This window comes from Quercus lobata, chromosome 1, assembly GCF_001633185.2.
Source record: "Quercus lobata isolate SW786 chromosome 1, ValleyOak3.0 Primary Assembly, whole genome shotgun sequence".
In the NCBI taxonomy this organism is placed as follows: Eukaryota; Viridiplantae; Streptophyta; class Magnoliopsida; order Fagales; family Fagaceae; genus Quercus; species Quercus lobata.
In genome coordinates this window covers 34,165,864-34,175,974 of record NC_044904.1, presented here as the reverse complement: position 1 = coordinate 34,175,974, position 10,111 = coordinate 34,165,864, and the positions used below count along the sequence as shown (strand labels likewise).

The 10,111-nt window shown below is 33.3% G+C and overlaps 1 protein-coding gene across 1 annotated transcript; it reads left to right on the top strand.

Annotated features, from left to right (window-relative positions):
* Positions 1-1,281: 1,281 nt before the first annotated feature.
* On the top strand, positions 1,282-4,283 carry LOC115952956. Its single transcript, XM_031070339.1, has 4 exons — positions 1,282-1,707; positions 3,083-3,277; positions 3,334-3,468; positions 3,987-4,283. The coding sequence occupies exons 1-4, from the start codon at positions 1,282-1,284 to the stop codon at positions 4,281-4,283; spliced, it is 1,053 nt and encodes a 350-aa protein (XP_030926199.1).
* Positions 4,284-10,111: the final 5,828 nt, after the last annotated feature.

Genomic DNA, 10,111 nt, shown 5'->3' with positions numbered 1-10,111 from the left:
AATAAAAGTGAACTCCAAAAAGTAGTCTATAGTGCAAAGCAAAATGGGGATGTTGACTGGGTTAAAAACTCGGATGCTAGTGCTTTTACTTTAGAGCATTCTCATCAGGTGTGCCAAATGCCAAATATTTGGCATTTGACACACCAAACACCAAAAACAAAGCATCATGAGGTGTGCTAAATGTGCTAAAAATTTGAGACATACTACAATACACTCTCATTTTTGGCATGGTACGGATGGGAATGCCATTTACATTTATTATTATTTTATTCATCTTTCTCTCTCATCCCAATTAAAATATAACTTCATCTTCACGTTCAGCCACTCCTTTTCTGCTTCACCATCTCCACTCTCCAACACTCTTTTCTTCTCCCTTTTACTCTTTTTTGCTTCACGGTGCCATCTTTCTCTCTCCCATACTCCCTTCAACTTCCTCTCTACCATCATTGATCTATAAAATCAGGTTCACCGGTTTTTTTCCCCCTTTTTTCCCATTTTTTTTTGGCTCTCTCCTCTCTGTTCTATGATCTGATACATCGAATCAGAAGTTCATCTCAGAGTTGCCGATTCGTAGTTCCATCTAAGCCACCACCGATTTACTCTCTACCATCTCACAAATTCCACCATCACTGATCTGTAAAATCTCCTTCACTGGTTTTTTCCCCCCTTTTTTTTTGCTCTCTCCTCTTTGTTCTAAGATCTCATACACCAAATCGGTTTAGTTCATCTCAAAGTTGCCGATTCGTAGTTCAATCTCGTTATTGCCGATTCGCAGTTCAATCTTGGTATCCCCGTTTCGCAATTCAATCTCGGTATCGCCGATTCGCTGTTCAATCTTGGTATCGCCAATTAGTTGTTCAATCTCGGTATTGCCGATTCAATCTCAGTTTCACCGATTCTCTGAAGGTTTCATTGATTTTCCGATTCTCTAAAGGTTTCATCGATTCACCGTTTCTCTGAAGGTTTCATCACATCGATTTGTTCTATGTCTATTGCGCACAGGTAAGTTCTCCATCTTCTCTGTGATTCTCGGTATTTTGGTGTCCACTTCTATTCTCTCTATCTTCTTTAGTTCATATGTGTTGTGTGCTGTGTTATTTATTTATTTATTTTTTCAATTCTTTTGCATTACTGAATGATTACTTGGATGCAAACTATGAGACACTACAGAATTTAAATTCTAACTCTAGCATTTAGGCTATGAGACACTATGAATAATCTATGAGACATTACAAAATTCTAATAGTGCATGCTCTAAATTCTAATTCCAGCATTTAGAGCATGGACTCAAGACATTATTCATCGTTTACTGATGTCTTACGGGGGAATATTAATCTTGAGGATGAACTTTTCGGTTTATCTAAAAGTTGTCCTATGTTAGTCCAAGATTCTCCACTGAATGATGAAGTTGCCACTTCTAAGAAAAAAACAACACGTGGTATCGACTTCAGTCCTGAGGAAGACAAGCTGCTTGTAGTAGCATGGCTCAATACTGGTGTTGATCCTGTGCATGGTAATGAGCAACATAAAACAACATTTTATGGCAAAGTTGCAAAATACTTCAAGGACCACAAGACTGACTCTACACGTAGAATTTCATCCCTAACAAGCCAATGGGGAGTGATTAATAGGGAAACAGTTAAATTTTGTGGTTCCTTAGCTAAAATTGAAGCAAAGAATGAAAGTGGAACCACTGTTGAAATGAAGGTATAAATTTTGCAATGGTCTTTAATTTTTTTAGATTTACAACACAAATGAAATGTTTGAAGAAACTAATTACGTTATATTTATTTAATTTTTTTTAGATTGAGAAAGCAAGGGAATTGTTTAAAGAAATATACGGTTACTTTTTTCTATATGAACATTGTTGGCAAATGTTGAAGGATTTCCCAAGTGGGCATCTACTATGCCTAGGGAAGATTCAAGAAAAGAAATGCCTCAAACTCTAGATTCAATAGATCAAGGAGGGGGGGGGGGTTGGTGACACTACGGATTTCGAGGCCAATAGGTAGAAAAGCTGAAAAGGCTAATTGAAAGAGAAAAGATGATGGGAAAGATGTTGCAACGGAATATTTGAAAAAGAAAAAGAAAATGCTTGAAGAATCTTATGCACAAGAAAAAGAGAAAGTACTTATCAAAGCGGAAAAGGTTCACTTGAAAGAGTTGAAAGAGAATGAAAGAATTATGATGCTAGACAAAAGTGGCATGAACGAAGACCAAAGAACTTTTTATGATGGACTCAAAAAGGAAATCCTTGCAAAACAAAGATCAAGTTGTTCATTGGGTTGAGATGATGTTGGTGATGTCTTGTTTCAACCTTATTTTGGTAGTAACTTATTGTAGGCCTTTTGTTTTTTGGTAGGAACTTATTGTAGGCCTTGATATGTATTTTGTGGCATTTTTTGGGTGTAGCTGATTTTAGGCCTTGATATGTATTTTGTGATCTTAGTAAAAGGTCTAGACTATTTTATTAAGTAATCCTAACATTTTAGCTTATATAAAATGTCGTGTATTTTCTATGTTTAATTTTATATTACTATAAAATTTATATTACTATAAAATTTATATTACTGTCATGCTTAATGCTGGTGCTGTGCTGTGCTGTGCTATTGATGCTGCTGATTGGGCTGAGAGGCCAGTGTGTAAGTGCCCTGATTCTGCTTTGGTGCTTTGGTGCTGTATATACCTATAACTAATTTGCTAATAGCACATATAATAATTCATATGAGCCTATGACTAACTACTAAGTTGTTAGTGAGCAATCAAAAAGTTAGGAGCCAGCACATATAATACTATATATATATATATATATTTTTTTTTTTTGGTTATATTTTCTTATAGTTTCTATGCTTGTCTTGATTGTTGGGCTCTTCTAATTGTTTCTGAAATGCATCCATTGGTTTACAATTCTTAAGTGCTAGAAGAAGATAGGAGAGGATCTCATCTTAGGCCACGTTTGTATTTAAAGAAAATTTTATATTCTTTACATAATGATCAAATCTTCTTTTAAAGTTTTCGATTTCATTTCATATTATGTTTCTTGCATCTATATTGATAATTGTTTTTCAATGTTTTCTTCTAGTTTATCTCTATGGGTCGTTCTTTTTTTCGTGAATTGCTTGATGATGACTCAAATGAAAATGAGATAATTATAAAAATTTTCACGGGTGAGACATCACAATGTAAGCGTCGTCGGTATATCGACCATAATCATTTAGCAGGCCATAAACTGCTTTATGATGACTACTTTGCTGAAGAACCTGTATATCCTCCTAAAGTATTTCGAAGGAAATTTCGAATGAAACATTCTCTTTTTCTCTGATCCTATCTAAGGTAGAAGCTCATGAACCTTACTTTATCCAAAAAAGAAATAATGCCAAAAAGCTTGGTCTATCTCCCCTTCAAAAGATGACCGCTGCACTTAGGATGCTTGCTTATGGAGTAACAGTTGATTTTTTGGATGAATATGTGAGAAGCCGAAAGCACTACAATGATGAGTCTGAAAAAATTTGTTGCAGCAGTGGTTGCTATTTTCTCAGAGTAATACTTGAGGTCACCAAACAATGAAGACATCGCTTGATTGTTAGCCCATGGCCAAAACCGTGGATTTCCATGCATGTTGGGAAGTATTGATTGCATGCATTAGAAATGAAAAAAATTGTCCAACTGCATGGAAAGGGATGTATTGTGGTCATGTTCGTCAGCCAACTATTATTTTGGAAGTAGTAGCTTCATATGATCTTTGGATATGACACTCATTTTTTGGATTACCTGGGTCAAATAATGATATTAACGTGTTGGAGCGGTCTCATGTATTTTCTGAGCTTGCACAAGGACGTGCTCCTACAGTTAATTACTTAATCAATAGTCATAATTACACAATGGGATACTATCTTGCCGATGACATATATCCAAAATAGTCAACATTTGTGAAGAAAATCCCATCTCCACTAGGAGATAAAAGAAAATTATTTGCAAAAGCTTAGGAGGCATATAGGAAGGATGTAGAGCGTGCATTTGGAGTGCTTCAAGCACGATTTGCAATTGTATGTGGACCTGCATGGTTTTTCTATCATGAAACACTACAAGACATTATGAAAGCATGCGTAATTCTTCATAACATGATTATTGAAGATGAGCGAGATGAAGCTGAAGCAGTGTACTTCAATTATGAACAAATTGATGAGAATTCATGTACACCAATGTCACATGAGCCGACAAATGAATTTACGAAGTTCATTCAAGTTCATCAACGCATTAGGGATAAAGAAGTTCATTCTTAACTCCAAAAGAATCTCATTGAACATTTATGGCAATTACAATGAGAATTGTGAAAACTTTTGGTTTTGTTTATTTCTCTCCTCTTCTTTTTATGGAGATGCCATTAAAACTTTTGATTTGGTTTATTTGTTTCATTTTGTTTATGAATCTGCCATTAAAACTCATTGGCTATGTTGTTTCATTGTGTTAAGTTTAAGTACTAGCCAATTGTTGTGTTGTTTTAAATTTAAGTACCATTTGTGATCAAGGAAGTGACAAGCTCAACTCTGTTTAATTCAATGGGTTTTCTTTGTGAGTTGATGTTATTGGATATGAGTTATGTGTGTAAGTTTGAGTTGATGTTATTGGATATGAGTTATGTGTGTAAGTTTTCTATGGGCTACATTGGTAGTTTAGTTCAATTGAAACAACTTCAACTTGACAGGTTGGCTTTTAGATTGCATTTATATAAATATGTTTTTGGCTTTTGATATGAGTCTTGACAGGTTCAACGTTTTTTTTTTCTTGAAGGTGATAGAATCTGAGGTTTTTTTTTTTTTTTTTTTTTTTTTTTTTTTTTTTTGAAGGTGATAGGTTCTAAGTTTTTATTTTTATTTTTTTAAAAATGCTAAATGGAAAATATGGATTTAAAAAAAATGACAGTTGAATAAGAGGATTATTTGAAAATGTTACCGTTTATTAGAACAAGAATATTTGAACAAGAATGTTACTGTTAGAACAAGAATATGACTGTTAGAAATAAATAATAAAGAAAGAATAAAATAAGAATTAAAAAGAGTTCAAAAATAATATTTAAATGAAGTGGTAAAAAAAGAGAACATCTGATAAATAGTATGTTGTAAAATGATGTGCTAAAATGATAAAGTAAGTTTTTAGTGTGTCAAAATGACATTTTTTATGAGAGAACTGATGAGAATGCTCGCAAGGATGGAAAAAATTTTGGGTTTACAAACCTAAATGGAGCATGGTTTTAAGGGATTCAAATCCTCTAGATTTTCTAGGGTACTCTATTAATACAATTTTTTAAATTTTAACCACTCTTTTATAATTTAAAAGTCTAAATTTTGCCATATTAGTATTCCATTAACAGTACTCTTAAAATAATAAAATAATGTTGCAAACAAAACAATTAAGGTTATTGTTAATAGAATGATGACATGACAAAATTCACATCATTAAATCATTAAAAAATGGTTAAGATTTAAGAAAATATTTTACTCAAAAAAGATTTAAGAAAATTTATTTGATAGAATACTCTAAAAAATCTAGAAGATTTGAGTCTGACTGTAAGGATTTAGAAAGTAAAATAGCAACAGAGGTTTTTACACTCGCGGGACTAGTGCTCTTATGGTTGCTGTGAAACGGTGAAAGAATTAAATATATATATATATATATATATATATTATAAAGTGCACTGGCAATAATGAGAAATAAGAAATGCCTAGGCCTGTTTGGTAGAGGAGTTTGAGTAATGTTGTTTGGGTGTTTTTGATATAGGTATAGGTAAAAAAGTGTGTTGAAATGTGTGTAAAGTTATTTAAAATGTGAAAATGTGTGTTAGAACTTGCACACCAAACAGACCCTTTCATAAAAAAATAAATAAATAAAAGTGAACTCCAAAAAGTAGTCTACAGTACAAAGCGAAATGGGGATGTTGACAATCAAATATGAAGTATCGTCCACTCAAGGTTTTCTTTATACATCAGTAGAGCAATGTTTTGTCATGTCCACAAATATTGTTTTGGGGTTCCTCCTCTTTGCCGGGAGATGGAGGAAAGGAATATACTTCTGTCTTGTATTATCTTGTAGTCGGCCATTGTGAATATATAATTTCCACATCAAGTTGAAGTTGAACCGCTTCCCTTCCACTGAAGTAGGGAAAACCACATGCATGAGACTACAAGACATGTTAGTCTGATATATGGATTCAAGTTTGTTTGATGATAAAATCTAGAAACATTTTTTACTTTAGGCTTTCAATTAATTATTCAACGACTTGGAAACCATCTTTGCCCTTTTCCTCCAATCCAACCGGCTATCAATCTAACCCAATTATAGCTAATTCCTCCTTTTAAAGTATAAAAAAATTATTCATCTACCCCTTTTCTGCTTTATATACTTGTTAATGAGTGGGATTTTTTTTTTTTTTTGGTGACAATGAGTGGGATATTTTTAATAAATAATAATTCCTCTTGTGTCTTGTCTCTTGCCTCTATTGTTTGAGCCATCTCACAGAATATTACTGAGCTTAACTCCAGCTAAACTAAACTCTATAAACTCAATCTGGATATGGGTTCTCACTGATGACCCAAGTCGGGCCTAAATTAATCAAAGAACAAATAGAAAATATAAGACTGTTGGAGTTTATGCCCTAAAATTCAATTTAATAACATGTCATAAATAATTAAATTGTTTAATTATATGAGACTATTTATAAGTGAACTAATGGGACATTATCATAGTCCATGATGAGATGCATTGTATGTGGTTTATGTAATTTAGTCACAGAAGATATAAATCACAAGTTCTTTGTAAACTCAAAACGAAGTTTTTAGTTAGTGATAAAATTGAGCGTTTCATCTGCAAAGATTAACACATCAACTAAGATGATTTGTCTTAATCATAGAAGTGGAGACTTCTAGTTGATGTGTTAATGTGTCTTAAGAGTTAAGACATATTGAACTGGACCGCTGTGAGATTAATTATTCAATTAACAACTGTCATCTAATAATTAATTTCATGATTTCTAATTTCATAGACTCTTAATCTTGAGAGGATAGTGAACCCGATCATGAAATGTAGGTTACTTTGATATATCAGGAGTGAGATCTAATATTCATGGTCAAAACCTCAGTATGTTAGGTAACCACATGTAGTGTTGAGAGAACACATATTCTCAAAGTGAAATCCATAATCTCTTTTTATAGAGACACAAAATATCCTCTTGAGATAAGTTTAATGGGAACTGGTTATTCAGGGCGCCCACTTTAATAAGGAGTTATTAAATCTTATATTTATTGAAATTGGATTTCAATAAATGTGAATAACTAAAAAATTAAATCGGATACTCAAGGATAAAATAATTGTTTACAAAGCGACAGTTCTTTATTAATAAATTATATTTCAAGATTCTAATGATATTTTCATGGAGGGGTCAAATGATATCATTAGAATCTTGAAATATAATTTATTAATAAGGCCTAGAGTGCAATTATATTTATATAATAGTATTAAATATAATTAATGGTAATTTTGGACTTGTCAAGAGTTGATAGATAAGCCCAAGACCCATTGGAGTTAGAGTCTTATTTGTTCTATTTGGTCCATCTCAAGCCACAAACTAAAACCCAATTGGATAGGCCCAAAAGGCTAACCTAATTAGATAATCAATTTTTATTTAATAAGAGTTATTAAATAAAGTAACTATTATGGTAGTTAGAATGTACATATGATGAAAAGAAAAGAAAATAGTTTTTCTCTACAAGGAGAAGAATGAGGACTTTCTTTGAGAATCAACGAACATAAAGACTGATTGAGAGACTACTCTTCTTCGGCACTACGTGAAATTGAGATGAAAATTGAAGGTATTCTCAAGTCCTGATTTTGATTTTCACAGCATCAAGGTACATTTTCTATTTTTTGTTCTAGAATTTAAGGTTACATGTTATCTCTCATGAATGAAGTAGATCCGTGATTGTTGCTTTCGCTGTGAGTTTTGTATGAGATGTAAAATCAGATTTTCCAACAAAGACTCCATGCATGTAGGGGTGTAGTCAGAAATAATTACTTGGGGGGGGGGGGTTGTAATAGAGATACACTAAATATAATTCATAATTTCTTTTGATGTTTGTTTCTCAACTAGCTTGTCAATATGTCCTGAATAATTCATTAGATCCTCATAACATTTCACAGCAATTTTATGTGGTGTATTTGGATCTTTCCCCTCATGACCAATTAAAGAACAATTCATTCCATCCTTCACTTTTTTCCAATTATTAGAACCTTTTTCAGTGAATGCATCTGATCCAGGATGACCTGTTGGTTTCTTACCAAAAAGGTAGCAAGGTAGACAATGGATTGCATTCCTTGAAGGTGAGTATTCCAACCAATTTGAATGTGATTCAAACCACGAAGATTGAAAACTAACAATGATGATTTTTCGGTCCTTTGTATGGATACTCTATGTTTTTAGGTTGATATGGATCGGCTATGAGATAAGCATGTCAAATTTCATCTTGTTCATTGACAAAGAATTCATATATTTGTTTAAGTGTTCTTGGATCATGATCTATCTCCTTAGATTGAATTCTTGAACATTTGGAGGGACGCTTATTAGGCATTGAAGTATCAACATTTATTTCTACAGATGTCCTAAGTTCTGAATGACTAATATCTTTTTCTTAAAGAATGCATCAATTGTTTGACGTTTGCTCATTATTTGGTACCTTATTTCAATCCAAAAAAAAAAAAATAATAATAATCAATTTAAAAAATGATAAACTAACTTGGGAGAGAGATATAATAAATTATCATATAAAATTCATTCTTACATGAATTATAATATAAATACACATTTAGTTAAGTAATGACCTTTTAGGATAAAAAAAATTAAATAAACACTCAAAAGTATAAACAAAGTAACAAACAACATAAAGACTTTAAATTGGAACTCCTAATAACTATTTGTTCCTCCTCGGATCTTTCAATGTCCTCAGAGAAAGCCCAAGGCCCAATATATAATCTTGGGCCCTTATCCCTACAGGTAGTAAATTAGAATGACCATCCAAAAAGCTCCAATGATAGGGACATGCCTCATGAACATACGAGAAGGAAGGAAACCCAAAAATATCTAAGGAAAAGTTGCTACCACCACATTAAATGCACTGCAGCTACTTTTCTGGCCGCATTTATGTGGAGAAGACCTCTAAACAGTGCTGCCTTGGCTACCACAACTCACAAAAAGCCAAAGAGGGTGTCTGATAGGACAGATACTCAAGTAAGGGCTCAGACAATCAACAAATGTAGGATGAAGATAATCCTAAAGGAGCTGTATAATGTGAGAGATCCTCCATGAGAAAGGGATCGAAAGAAAAAGAGAGAAAACATTGTAGCAAACTAAATTGTCTTTGTATCCAATTGTGATCAATTTATACAAGGGTAACCTTCTCAGACTGAAAGTCCATTGATATCAGATCCTCTTATTTGTGTTTGATTGGCATTTAACTCAATACCAGCCATTGTCCAACTCATTAGGGCCTAGTTCTTGGACCCACTCTCTACAAATTTATTGTACTGAGTTCATTGGACCAAGATCCCATACATCTTGGGCTTGGGCCGTAAATCGTGTCCTTACACTACCCAACTACACAATGCAAGCCCCACTGTGCTCCCACTGAAGAGACAAACAACACAAAAGCCAAAAGTCATAGAGCTAGCCAGTGGAGTCAATGGGTCAAGAATAAAGAATACAATAACAATAAACACAAAAAGACAAAGTCAAATAAGCATAAATTGCTTTGCTGGCAAAGAGATATCACATATTCACATACGCATATTTGATATTTATATTCTTCTATTCAGACTTCAATATTCAATTCAATTGTAGTGAAAAAAAATAGAGAAGTGAGATGAGAATGAGATATCCTAAGGAATTGAGATTAAGACGAGGGCTTGAGGTTGAGGTGATGAACAGGTCAGAAGGCTAGTGGAGTTTGCAGTGTCAAGGCAAGCAGGTGAGGGCTGAGGAGATTGTTTCTAAGGAGAGGCGTGACACTATGGAGGCGTGAATTGAGAACAGAAGGGAAAAAAACAAGGCAGCGTGACAATCAGA